The 14,906-nt window shown below is 38.2% G+C and overlaps 1 protein-coding gene across 5 annotated transcripts in view; it reads left to right on the top strand.

Annotated features, from left to right (window-relative positions):
• Positions 1–14,906, top strand: part of MEIS1 (Meis homeobox 1) — a 141,885-nt gene that overhangs the window by 110,125 nt on the left and 16,854 nt on the right. For all 5 annotated transcript variants that reach the window (XM_074332073.2, XM_019718134.3, XM_019718142.3 and 2 more), the window contains one exon: positions 8,448–8,524. In XM_074332073.2, the coding sequence (XP_074188174.1) occupies positions 8,448–8,524 (77 nt within the window). The remainder of the gene's footprint in view (positions 1–8,447; positions 8,525–14,906) is intronic.

The following is a 14,906-nucleotide window of genomic DNA, read 5'->3' as shown; positions in this document are numbered from 1 at the left end:
ATCATATATATTCATGATTAACCCATCAGGAATGAGTGGGGTTGCTCCTCCCATCATTTAAAAAACAAAATAGTTTGGAATTGAGTTTTCCCAATTTGTCTGTTACCACCAAGTTTCAAATTGCAGCTCTACTACTTACCAGCGGTGTGAACTTGAGAAAGTTATTTGTCCTTTCTGTGCCCAATTTTCCTCATCTATAAAATGGGTATAATAGTTGTGCCTACCTCATAAAGTTTTGTGAGGATTAAATGAGTTAATACATGTGAAGTATTTGGAACAATGACTTGTACTTCCTCACATGTTACCGTTATGACTTCTCCCACTCTTACTAACATTACTGAGCTATGATTTATAAAGTCCTTTGGGTGGACACCAGAGGGAGAATGTGAGGTGGGGTTCTGGTGAACCAGCTTTCATCCCTACCTCGTGATCTTTGCCTGCAGGGATGGTGGATAGGAGAGCAGTATCTCTCTCCTGCACAGAAATATTCAGTCACTGCTCACTACAATTAATTTTGTTCATGTGCCATTATATTTTTAAAATGTTTAGCTTATAAAATGGAATGGAGAAATGGGAAAGAAACATCAGTGGGAGTGTAGCCAAGTGGAGAAACTCACAGGAGGGCAGACCTGGCTCCTGAACTAAGCATCTGTGAGCTCTAGTGCATGTTTTCTGACCTAGCCAAGCCTCAACTTCCTCATCTGTGAAATGGAGCTGAGCCCAGTCCCTACTCTTGGGAGTCACCAAGAGTAGAAATGCATTGGTCCTACTGACAAACAGAGTTCAAATGAACTATTATTTCAAATGGGGAGGGCTTTCAATGAGGACACCAAAGAAAAGCATGAGTTTTCTCCCCCATTCCGACCCCCACCTTACTACTCCTCCCACCCTGTTTTTCTTATTGGACTTTTCCTTGTTGGACTTTTTCTTAGCCATGGTCTTCTACTAAGACAATCAACATTCAGGAAGTTGATTAATAATCATATTTGTTCAAAATAATTTTTGCACTCTTTATGAATTGTAATACTTTTAGGAGGAGGATATAAGTAGAGTCAAAATTTAATGTCTTTAATGCATATACTTAAAAAATACTCCTGTAACATATACAGAGGGTGCCAAAAAATGTATACACATTTTAAGAAAGGAAATAAAACTGTATTAAAATGGTAATACTCAATATATACCGATAACAAAAGATGAATACAAGTCATGTTTGACTTCTGCAATAACAAGAGGTGCTCAAAGTGGTTACCATCAGTGTAATTTTAATAATTTTTTCCTTTCTTAAACTGTGTATACGTTTTTGGGGCACCCTCTGTATACTCATATAGCTACTAAAGAATAGATCTAAGCCACAGTTATTATTATAGAATTGCAAGCAACTTAAAAAAAATCCCCAATACAAAGAACTATGAAATCTCTTAATACAAGTATTTTTCTTTATTTAGTGTTTTTATTTCATATTTAGTTGATATTTACAAGAAATTAAAAGATCACATAAGTGAGACAGGCAAGGCATTGTAGTATTGGCCTCTTATAACTGACTATGCAACAATGTTCTCACTGCTATGTAATATAAAGATAGTCTCACTGGTGCAAAAGTAAAGGTTGCTATGAAATACTACCCAGTGTTCAACTTTTCCTTCCACACTGTTGTCATTTTCATATGATAAGATCAATTTTAGAGATTCCTACCTGACTTCTCTACCTGCACACTTCCACTAGCAACTTCTTAGAACCACTGCTGGATATACAGAGGGATTGTCTGGAAAATGGCTTGATGAGGCTTCAGAAAATGCAAGTGCTGCCCAATCAGTGGGGCACAGTGAGTCTGAGCAACGAGGCAAACTGCGCGTTGGTCGAAAGCAGATCGGAATCCTGTGACTTCACTGATGGTGCTCCAAACATGTTGGGCTTCTTAGCCAGTACTGACACCACTGTTCTTTGGATACCAGCATGTGTGAGGACGCAGGACTCAACCACTATGCATTCAGGCTGTGTTCTCTGACTGCACGGTGCACTGCTTTTGTAATGCAAATGGGAGGCACAAAGTGTCTCTTTGATAATGTGCAGTCAGAAGACAAAAAAGCATTCACTGAAACAGTAAAACTAATTCATAAAGCTGAAAGACAATAGGGAAGCATTATGGATTTTTTTTAAAGGGAAAAAGTATCCTAGATCAATGTAATTGTCACAGTGTAAGCTATTCATAGTCAATGCATAAGAAGGAAATGGCGGCAAGTTTATTTAAAGTGGGAGAAGTCTTTTTAGGCAAAAAAATTTATCTTAAATATAAACATATTTGGTTAGCAAGTTTCTGCGTATGCTCTGAGAGGTCACATATATAACTGGTTGTTTTTCATTTAAATCCACAATATCCCCTTAGTGACAAAAACTCAGTAGAAGTTTTAAAAGAACACAGAGAGATAATGGTTAAAAGCCATATGGTAGTTTTTTTTTTTTTTCTTTAAAGGGAGTATCTCTCCATCACATACCAGAGTTTAGCTCAAGGTCAACTTATATTAATGCATTAAACTTAGCTGTGGAGGAGGCAAAGGGCTGGAGGAAAAAGGATAAAAGAAGTTCCGAAATTGTTCTTCCAACATATTCAGCCCAGCAACAGAACATTGCCTTGATAAGGGTTATATTGGACAGTTGCCATAATTTCTCCTGTTAGATCAGCTCCCCCGGTACCTATTCCCATACCTTTTAAAGTATAGCATGTAACATTTTGCTTGAAAATTGCTTCCACCTCTATTGCTTTGTTATAGCTGTTTTGCAGTTTCAGTATAGAGGCAGTTCTGTGTCACAAGAAATTACTAATCTGAGGCTTGAGAAGGGGCAGTGTAGCCTTCCATTATCTCACCAGCGAGCTCTGTACAGGATTATTTTCAAATTTCCTACTGCCATTACAATGTGCTGTTAGAGTGGGCAAATCAGTGAGGGAGGGAACGTTATTGAAACTTGGTTACCAGGGTAGATAAGATAAAGTTCATCACTGTGTTGGCATCCGCATTTGCAGTCAGGGGTGGAAAATTTGATGAAAGGAGTACATTTGGTCAAGGATATGGTGGAGATATAAGGCTGGACATTTTCCATCTGTGTGTACTGAAGAGTTTCTCTTTTCCCATTGATGCTCTTCCGAAAGAGTCTGGTTGATTGTTTAAATAAATACACTTTCCTCCATTGCATTGTAAACTTGTAAATACTAGACAATCAATAGCAGAATCCCACTCCCATTCTACCCTCAAGAAATAAAATTGGAATTGTGCAGAGATAAGTTTCTTTAGAAAGTTGTCATATTCTGTAACTTTTCTGTTTTTTGGAGCTGGTAAAATGACAGTTCAGACTTAACTGTTACATAAGCTATTTTTCAATTTTTTCCCCCCAGACATTCTTTATTTCTGTTACGCAGGACATACATTCCAGGAATCATTTCATTCTTAGGGGGTTAGTAAGCAATCATTGCTATCCTGGGTCATTATTAGAAATCGCACTGCAGATCCGGAAGCATGTGAAGAGTCAGCAAACAGTTTCTATTTCAGCAAGAGACTTCTAATGGAAGAGAGGAATCAGGGTGTTGATTATTGAAATAAAGATGACCCTCGTGTGAGTTATTGCCTTTAGCTGGGGTTCCGCTGCCCACAAGCCACTTCTTTCCCCTTTGAGTCCAGCATCTCTTCTCTCCCCAGCAAGCCAGCCTAATACACGTGTGCAGGTTTAATGCTGGAAGGGAGGGTCAGCCTTACCCATACATAATCACTGTTTTATGGCTTTCACTCATTCCTGAGGTGTTAATGCAGATCAAATGGGAAACACTCGAGAAAGGACCCTTGCAGCTACTGCACTGCCTAGCTCTCCGCTGGCTCAATCGTTAATTCTTATTGTAAGATCTAAAGGTAATTTTGTTTGCTCTCTCTTAATGCATTGCAGTTCTCCCAGTGGTCCTTGCATATCCTTTCTCAAATTCCCATCTTCATCAATTGTTTGCAAATAATTAAGCTTTTAAAAGATAATGGCATGAAGCTAAATGTACACAACAAAGGTGAGATCTCCTGTCACTGTCTATTGGACCAGTCAAATTCGCTTTGATATCCCAGAGTGATTAGGGTGATTGCTGTATCTGGGAAGTGCAACCCGTCTTTCCTTCACAAGAACCTACTGGTCTCTCTTAAACTAGTATCCTTGCCAGTGAGGTGCTGTAACAGGAAAGGTGTTCAGGAGAATGGCAAGGGGTGACCTAGGCCCGTGGTTGCAATGGTTTGGAATGAATTTCCCATTTTCTTCCTAAAATGGCACTTCTCTTTATCTCTTGTAAAACAACATCTACCTTTGCCCATCTTATGGCCTCACAAGCCCGGTGGAATGCAAGAGGACTTTGAATGAATGTTTTTACAGCAGCCTTTCCTGTGGCATGTTGGGTGTTTGTCAAGTCAGTGTTTTTTGTTTTGTTTTGTTTTGTTTTGTTTTTAAGCCTACAAAGGAATATCTCATACTGTCTCCCAAAAGCTTATCTAGTAAAGATGCATAGGATTTAAGATATTTAAACATACTGCATTTCAGTTAAAAAACTGACTTCTTTGTAGATTTTTGTCTGACTGTGGATTAGATCTCTGAAGTCATGGCTTTCATGTGATTCTAGCAATTACATATTTTTTTCAGGAAATTGAAAGTTTGTGGGACACCATGGCCAAGAACTATGAGAAAGAAAAAACCATTCAGTTGACCTACCATAGACAAGGGTATAGGTATTTTGTCGATACCTTTCCTACCCCTTAACAATGACCAGATTATTGTGACATTTAGTTTCATACAGGCTCATTCATTTCTATTAAAAAATATATCCCGAACAACTGAAAATTGTTTAATGGAGACAGAGTGCTGGGTCTCCATAGCTTGAGGCTGCCTTGCAATTATGCTGCATGAAATTAGATACAGTTTGTTCCAATTACTTAAAATCAGATCACATGAAAAGTGACAGAGAGAAAAAAGGGTAGAACTTTCCCATTTTATGATATTTAAATTAAGAAATCAGAAACTGCGTGACGTGAAAATAACATCTAAACTTGTACTGAAATTTTGAGGGCTCTTTGAAGCTGTAACAATTCAGGTAATTTTAATGATCCAAAGAGAATTTTCCTGACACCACTTGCATAAATAAAATGTGCATTCCATTTGCTTTATAAGAATGGATGTAAAACTTGATCACAAACAGGCATGCAAGAATACTCTTGAAAATACAGCACAAATAAGTGACTGTGACAATTCTCAATTTTCAAAGTAACTAAAGGTAAATGGCATAAATATTAATTTTTATCCAGTTCTGGTCATAATATTAAGATACAACTAACAAGCCAGAGCAAAGGTGTTGCCATCCAACTATCGTGAAGAGAGACTGTTGACGTATTTATTAATTCTATTGAAAACCGCTGAAAGAGATTTCCATAGGACCTGCAAAACTGTAAGCAAAATACAGAAAATGTTATAGATTTGAAAGGACTTGTGTAATCAGTCTACAACGCAATATGGCAAATACAGTAAGTCCTCACTGAACATTGTCAGTAGGTTCTTAGACTTGAATCAAAACAACATATACTGAAACCAATTTTACCATCGGCTAATGATATAACCAAGAGCTAAGTTCCTACAGCATTTCATCAACATTATAAGGACATGACATTGAATGAAATGACTTTATTCAAGGACCTGCTCCAGTGACAACAGCTGGACGCTAAAAATGCGCATATTCCCAAATCAGGCTTATATTCTGGAAGAATTGCTAGCCTCAGTAGCCTTTGACTTTAATGGCCCTTAGGACTCCAGTTGACAAAATTGAGGATTGGAAAAGTCCCTTGTTCAAAATCTCATAGTGAGCGAGTAGCAGCATAATTTATACAATATAACAGAGTCATTTATGCCAATTATAATTCTTCAACCAGTGTAGACATGGAACTACTATATAGCACACCTTAATTCAGGATTGTATTCATAGGCTGAGCGGTTCATTTGGTTTGTATTGTGTGGCAAGCCTTCGCGCAGTGGGAGTTAGGCTTTAAAGCTGGGGTAGTGGATTGCTCTTAGCTCAGTATCCAATCATGAGATTCGCCTCTGATGACTAGCATTGAGTAGGGAGATTGTCACGTGTGATCTTAGCCGATTGTGAGGCTTATATACTTTTATTTGAGAAGAGTGGGTCAACATCACTTTTAGGAATGAAGTGAGGCACGTAGTGTTGTGGATTTCTGATTGGATTATTTACACCTCTTGTGGGCTTTGAAAAAACTTATTAAACGTTTTGCTGTTACATCTGAGTGGTGAGTATCTGTGTATTATGGCAAGTCACAGCCATTCCTCTATCCCACAAATGTTTACTGATTTTTCGGTTATGCTCGTCTGGGATTTCAGGATGGTGAACAAAAAAGCCATGGGCTTTGGGGTTGCTAAATGAGTGGGAAGAGACACATCAACAAGAAAACAAATAATCAGAACAAGTGTTTCAGAGAGCGATGCTTGCTATGAGGGAAAAAAGCAAAGACTGATGGGGGAGTGATGAGGTGGGCCGGTGGAGAGTGGAGTGGGTAAGGCTCGGCATTGGAGCTGAGATGTGCAAGTCACACTGGAGTGGCAGCCTGAATAGCTAATGGAGTAGCAAGCTTGAGGTATTGGAAGCATGAGAAGGAAGACCGTGTGGCTGGGCAGGAGGGTGGGGTGGGGGTGAGGAGAAGGCCACAAAATCCAAGAGGTAGGCAGGGCTGGATAGTGGGGGCCTTGCAAGCCATGCGAAGCAGTCTGGAGGTTTTTGAGCAGGGGCCACGAGGAGAGATTACGGAAGGTGTTTGCCACATCTCTCTTCCATGGTGAGGCTTAGACACTGGAAGGGAAGCAGGAAATATCACTGTGTTGTGTGGCTGCTGACCATACCTTCCCCTGGTCACTTTCCTTACCTGTAAAACAGGAGGAACAATGGATTCCATTTATGTCCCTCAAAGGGATATAACGGGGATTAATTACCATCCTGACTGTAATATACTTGGACCTCTGTAGAGAAAGGCACTATATTCCATGAAAGCAAAGCCTTATTCTAATTGTGTATTTATTGATTAAGTGACAATCAAAGATAATGCTTATGGGAAAAATTGCTACATCTCTGCTCTCCACAAACGAATCCCATGTGTATAGATATAGAACATATTTAAACTTACATATAAGAGCATTAAAGTGGTCATTAATGAGTCTTCTTAGCATCTAATCAGGTATTATTAGTGAGATTAAAAGCTATGTTAATTAACATTCAATAGACCAGAATTTAGTTTCCAATGGCACAGATAGTTAAATTGAGCGTTAGGGGTGCCCTTTCCCACTCATAAGAGAACAGGTAGTTGACTATTAGAACATTTTTTTACTTTGGGAGAGTTTATTGGGATGCAGTGTTTCAAACTAGCCAGTGTCTCTATAGATGAAAACTATGTCCTTAGCTCCTCTCTCAGGCTTTAGAAATGTATATTTCAGATTTAGATATAATTGATTATTGAACAAAAAGTATTTGTACCAAAACGAATTTCAGTAGAATTCCAAACATCCTTACAAGAAGGTATGGATTTCATTTTATGATCTAATCCTGTAATACTTTTTCATCCTATTTTATGAGGAACATAGCTGGGCTTGTTCGTAGCATGCAAAATATGCTGGTCTTTGACCTTATATTGGCCTATGTTCAGAATTCCAGCATGTGTTGACATTCAGATATGGAAACAAACTTTGGTTGAATTTTGTTTGTTTGTGCTTTTCAGGAGAGCTAAATGAATAGTGGTTTAAAAAATGCGCCCACTTTGATTTTGATATTTGCATCTACTAGAAATCTGGTGTTTGGAGGAAGAATGTCATGCCAACAAAGTGCTTAACTACTGGGGATCTCAGCTGAAATTTTTGGTCCAAAAGGTTCAGCTTTAGAAGTCTGTGGTTCTACTAAAAATACTACATCAAGGTGGAACACTTTCATATTGTCAAAAGGGCTTGTCTTTATTTTAATCCTATAACACAGAGCGAAGACCATACTAAACTTTCTGTGTTTGCAACAAATCTGTTAAAGGATAAACTCAGTATCAAGGTTCTGCAAGTATCTTAAGTAGCCATTTATACACTTCACTAATCTTTGTAATTGGCTTGTCTTTTACTGCCATTAATTAGATGATGTAGTATTCCATTAATAAGAGTGACACACCTCAGCATTTTTACCTTTAATTATAGACTTTACTAGGCACTTAGGTTAGTGACCAGTAGCTTAAATGTTGCCTGATATACACATCTCTCCCTCTTTTTTTTTTTAACAGAGCATATCTGTGTATTGTTGAATCCCTAGCTCCTACTGTTGCACCTGACATGTACTGTGCGTACCTTATCTGTCCAAAGTATATGTGCATACACCTGTCTTTTTTGTTCTCTTTCAGCACCCTTACCCTTCTGAAGAACAGAAAAAGCAGTTGGCACAAGACACAGGACTCACCATCCTTCAAGTGAACAATTGGTAAGTAATTTGGCTTTGTGTGTGTACACAATCTGCTTCCCCCTCTGGCAACCTGCAGCTAAGGTTTTGCAAGAAGAAGACACCCAGTTTTTGCTGTTTTCCCTGGTGGTTTGTTGATCCAAAGGTGAAAACAAACTGTGGACTCATAGGTGAGAGTACTTGCTAGCATGGAAAGGAAAATGATGTATTGCTTTCCACTTCCTTTATTAATTGACAAATTTTAGGCATAGTATATGTCAGTGTTTAATTCACGTTCGCTATGGTTCTGTAAGTGTCTCTGTCTCTATGGCTTATTTTCCCCTTCAGGATAATCGATAGAAAAAGTGGCATCATCCTATTTTCCACGAAACAAGAAAATCCACCATCACGTACCAGTCAGGTTTTAAATTCACTGAATAACTAAATTCAGTTAGATTTTGTTAAGGCTATGCATTCCAGGATAGTCCCTCTTTTCCTCTTATCTCCCACCTCTCGAAAAGGAGACATTGCTTATGTTTCTACTTTGAAGCTCTTCAAAACCTGATACATCTCTGGACGTGCAATACTATATAAATGTGTAAATACCTGATTTGGGAGGAAGCTGAGATTACGTACTAAGAACCAGCCAACAAACTTCTGACTTAATGTATGGCGGTGTGGCAAGGAGGCTTCGAGAAAGTATGATTTATTGCCCTTTGTGCATGTGCTGAAAGCTAGGTTCATATAATCACCCAGAGCTAGTGTCACATTTGAAGGGTATCGAAATCCAATATCCTCTAAAACTAAGTGTATCTAATTAATTGTCCTAATATTTTTAGATTAGTGTTTATGATGGGGAAACCTTATCCTCTTTGAAGTAAAATCCAAAAAACGGCCCAAAGCCTGGTTGGGAAAGGGGAGAACTGGGAAAGCCAGTTTGTAGATAGAAGTGTTTCTTTCTGTTCAATAAGTGTCAAAGATTAATATTACAGAATCTCTGATTACATGGCCTAATCCATTTTGGTGAATAAATTTGTTCTCGATGTCCATTGCACCTACATTAACAGACCCTTCTCTGTTAGAGAGCCTGGGAGCCTTTGGGAGAGATTTCAGATATATTAAACTCCATTACAGAAAATGTAATTTCTGTCAATATAATCCCATGTATTCTTCAATTTAGTATTTTAGAGATAACAAGCTACTTACAATATATTTGCCTTTGGAGGATTAATTTACAAAGTGCACTATCTTCCAGACACAGACAGATTCACATAAGCATTGCTTGTAAGGGTTATCAATTTCTGTGACCTTTACCGCAGACTTGGGAGATCAATTTTTTGCAGCCCTTTTTAGTCAAGTGGATAGAGAACCAATGGAAGACATACTAGACCTAAATGCGTTACTAGGAGTTGGGTCACTGCTGAGGTTTTGTGTTGCGTTTGCCTATTTTCACCTGCTATTGTATCTGAATTTTCAAGACTGTTGGTACTATATATTTGAACTTCGTCTTTCAGATTCTTCTGGATGCCATTATAGAGTACACCATCAATTTTGCACACATACCTAAATTCATATATAGTTTCAGGGTTCAGCTGATGGTGAGGCAATTTTAATATAATGAAGGCTGTATAAATGTCACATTTCCCTGGGAAATGTTCCCCTGTGAAGGCCAAGGAGTGGCAGGGTGAGCTCTAATTACAGAAAACAAAGCACGGCCACTCAGGTGATCTGTCGCACATGCCAACTCACGTCCTCGTCCTCCTCACTGTTGCTAGCAAATTCACCCACAAACATACATAGTTACCAGCGAACAAATTCCAATTCAAGCTTGCTTTCTACAGGTAGACAATCTTACAGGATATTTCCTGTAGATGCAAGGTCAGGCAGGCATTCCTGGGGCACCAAGCAGTGGGCAGTTTGTTCTTTTCCTAGATTCTGTGCAGTCAGTGAGCACAGTCCGACTTCCTCAGCTTTGCAATTAGAAGGGGCAGAAAGGACCTTAAAAAAGTTATAACATGTACCATGTAATAATTTTTCAAAGTATATGCAGACTTTACCCTAAACTCCATACTGATGTTCAATTCTGTACAGTTACATAACTTAAAAATCACTTTCGCTTCGTTATGTGGGACGTAAGCACAATTCTGTTCTCTCTCAGGTGGCACTGTGTAATGTGCATGTTCTCTCCACTTCTCTAAGGAGTTAGAAGTGACTTCTGCTTGCACTTCATTGCTTCGGATTTGGCAACTGTTTCAACTCTCACAACTCTGTGGTAGAGAATTTCCCTCAAGTAACGGAAAAGTTATAAGAGATACTGTTTCTCTCAAGTTTGATGAATAATGACATTTCCATGTTTGATTTGAGTTTTTAATGGTTTATTCGTTTTTCATCCCCACCTTCTCCTTTTAAGGAGCTGGTAATAGATTTCTTTTTCTTTAGGCTTTGAGTAGGAAATCTGATGGAAAAATGGGGAAACCCAGATGGTACTGTATTGACATCAAAAATCAGAATCTTACGCTGTGACATGCTTGAAGGCTAAAAAATAGCATAGCCACTGAGTGGTTTTCATTTTACTTTATCATAATGAAAATTACACAAAGCTTTTTTGAGAGCTTGGAAACATTTTCTTGTGTTGAGCTTCAAGTCCAAGTTACTTCCTTCGGGAAGTAATAATTTTTTTAAAAAAAAATCTTCGTTAATATTTTAACATTTCCCTTTTACTTCATTTAGCCACCACATTTCAAAATGCGTCTTCCTTCTTGAAGTTCTTAAAACTTGTTAACACACATGTACATTTTGTACAAACTATGACTCACTGTTGAAGAGATTTAATAAAATGCTGAAGGGCAGTTTGGGTGTAGATCAGTCATAATTATTGGCAGCAACATAATGTATGGAAACACATCATCTGAAAGTGAAAAATATAAGCTCACATCTAGTTGTTAGCTTGTCATAGAAACCCTGGTTGATGCAGCTTTAAGTTAGGTTTTGACTGAAAAATGAGATGAGAAAAGTTTGGTGTGTTGTAATGCTTCTTTCATTCCATTGCTGAACTAATTTTACATTTATTTAATTGGCATAAGTGATATATCTTACCCACGTTGGCAAACTAGATCAAAGCATATGGGATTTAGGGGAAGAAGAGACAACAGGAAGAATTTAAACAACAATCTAAATCTAAAACAAGACAGATTTGATGAATGACGAGAAAATTTGGCTTAAAAGAAGTAACTGTTATAATTTTTATATTTGGGTTACCTGCCAGAATGAAAACAGAGACAAGGAATCTGAAAATGGCTGGTATTAGTATTTATAGGAATCGGGTCCTGGGATGGATGGAATGTGACATTTATTAGATCGTAGGACAAGTCTACGCCAAAACTTTTTCTTTTTTTTGAGAATTGAGACACGTATGCAAATAATTTGGGTAAAATATTTTTACCCATATTATCTAAGTATTTGAGGTAACTGCAGTTTTTAAAAAATCAACTTCCATAACTAATTGCTGAAATATTTCAATCTAGCGTGCTGTGGTAGATTTAGACTTGAAGCATAATAATTTTTGAAATATGATCTACGCTATAAATGTATATACTCTTCTTCCTTCGCTCCCTCACTCCCAATTGTGGTTTGATCCAAAAATGATAAATAACAGCATTTGGGGTTTTCTCTTTTTTTTTTTTTTTTCATTGTTGTGGTCGTGACAAATACTTCTGTTATATCAGCAGTGAAAACATATTATTAATATGTTGAATGTTTTAGTCACTTAAGCAGAAACTTCTTAAATTTTGAGATTAGATGTTGCTTAGGTCTTTAAATTCTGAGGTAGAACTTTAAAGAAAACACACACACACACACACACACAGACACAGTCAGTACTCAGTTCCTTTTTTCTCCTGACTACACCAACTTTATTTTTTATATTGAAAATGTGAGTATAGAATGGTCAAATAAAAGCTCCCTTATATGTTTTCACAGCAATGTTGCAGACCTGGGAATTCCTTGGGCTGAAAACTTGTGCCTGTGATTGTACCTTATTTGCTGGATGCCTCCGACTCATCCTGCCTCAGCAGAGAGTTCTAGCCTAGGGTGCACTGAATATATTTTACAGTTCCTTTGTTTACTATTTCTTATCCAAACATTTTCCCATTAAGGCCTAAAGTTAAATGATTATTCTTTTATGTTCTGAAAAGGCAATATGGAATTTAGGTGCAAAATATATAGTGTACGTGAAATACAATATATATGTAGAGAAAAAAATTACTTGTCAGTAGGGTGCATAAAATTCCAGGGAACATCCTAACATCTGAGGTGACACTTCACAGAACTATGGCAGCTCTGCAGTTCTCAGATTTAGTACACACACCAGATTTTCCTACTTACTTCATTTATTGCCTTCAAAACTGCAAAGCATTCAGACATCACTTTCCTTTTATTACTAGTGGGGGAAAAAGTATGTTACCCTTAGAGATTTATGCCACTGGCAGGTAAAAATGTAAACTTATTTTTTAAAAATAGGATCTCCCTTGTTATAATAAACAGATTCAACTGTTAAAGGTCAGGTTTCTTTCTGAGTTATGGTAATAATGTAGCAAACACTTTTATAAGTAATCAAAGATCCTATAAATATAGGTACCTGTGTAGATGTAAATGTTAAAACATTCACAAATTATCCTTTCAACTTCTGTGATCTAAAAATCAATCGGGGGTCATAGGGTTTCATAGAATTGCTCTGCTTTTTCTTCCAACATAATTTAATAATACATTTTACAGATGTTGTTTAAACATTAGGCACAGATTGTTTTGTCAATAAAGCTAAACAGAGGCATGACACAAAAACAAGAAAAACAGATGTGAAAAAAACGGCACCGTGCAAGAGGCACTGGGTCATTTGTTTGTTATTCAACTACAAGATTGAAGTGCAGGGTGTATGGTGATTTTCCTTGCCTCGGAATCACCCAGGGATGGAACAACTTCACACACAAAAGGTAATTTTGTTAAGCAGGTGGTTTATTTTTTTTCTCTTGAGAATTTAAGTATAACCTACATTTAAGGTAGACTTTTTAAACTGATCAATAGAGTAACAGGTGCAGTATTTTTAAAAGAAGAAGGAGCTATAAATAGAACAACTCTCCAAAACATTTTAGAGTGGGTTGTTGTTATCCAAGCTACAGTTAATTGCTAAGCTTTTCACCTTGAGTGTCAATTCTAATAATATTACCTTTACAGGCGCTTACTCTGGGCTTAGATTATAACAATCAGTAATACTCACTAGATAAAATACTGTCTAGTTGCTCATAAGAAAATATTGAAATCAGTCAAAAAAATGTTTAGCTTGCATATTGCCTGAGACAGAGCTGGCGAGGTGCCAGACGGGCAGGGTGTTATTAGGGAACCTGAGCAAATAGCTGGCAGGGAAAAGAGCTGTGAATTGAGAAAGCTTCGGGTATTGTCATGTCAGAGAGTCTTAGGAGTTCAACAGAGACACTGCTTTTGTCTGCAGATTTTAAAAATTTACAACAAATAATCCTCTTTGAAAATGACTCTGCAGTCTGTTAAATAGACTTTATTGTAAGTTTTACTCCACAAGTTTACTCAGAGCTCCCCTCCACACCCTGCACTGTATTAAGTCACACTGTTCGTACCATGAAAGTTGGCAAAGGGGTAGGTGTTGGCCCATTGCGCTGGGTGGAAAAACCCTGCCGCTTCTACTAGGGGACCTTAAGTCTAGGTGAGAGGAGAAACGGGAAGGGACGGGATGTAGGAAGGTGGATTTGACACTCCAAATACTGTTTTGTGGAACCGCGATTTCTCCTCCAGCCAGCATTCGGACGGTCTGTGTGCTTTTCGGGACAAGCCAGGAGGGTGGTACCTGAAGCTGAGAGTCAGTACCACCTGAGTGAGTATTTCAGGACCGCTTAGGGTTGGGGTTCAAGTGAGGCCCAGAGTTGCCTATGTTGGGAGTCTGATTTATCTATTCTGGACCCAGTGTTTCTGAATACCTGGGATCCCTTTTGAGGCAGTGACACCAGTGGCTTGGGGATTGACATTGAACACGGTGTGTAGATCAGTAGAACTTATGGCAAGTCCTAATTTGTTGGTTTCAGTCTCTTGGCATAAGTGTTTGATCCGAGACATGGAAAGAACTCCCTATAGTTCATGCAACCTTGGCAGAGCAGGACGGGACTGCCATTAACTACAGGAGAACATGGGAAGTGAGGGCGCTGAGAAGCGCCAGTCAGGATGGATGGGGAAGAGACCCGCTCTGCAGGTGGCTGAGGAACAAATTCCTGGTAAGCTTTACACAGGGCAAGTAAGGGGAGGGACTATGTAAGGGAAAGACCATTTCAAGTCAAAATGTTTCATCTGTCGCCCCACTGCTCACCAGTTAGATGTGTATCCTTGGTCAGGTCACTTTATCTCC

Source organism: Rhinolophus sinicus, chromosome 2, assembly GCF_057876585.1.
Source record: "Rhinolophus sinicus isolate RSI-liver-muscle chromosome 2, RSI-T2T, whole genome shotgun sequence".
NCBI lineage: Eukaryota > Metazoa > Chordata > Mammalia > Chiroptera > Rhinolophidae > Rhinolophus > Rhinolophus sinicus.
This window is presented reverse-complemented; position numbering and strand designations above follow the sequence as displayed.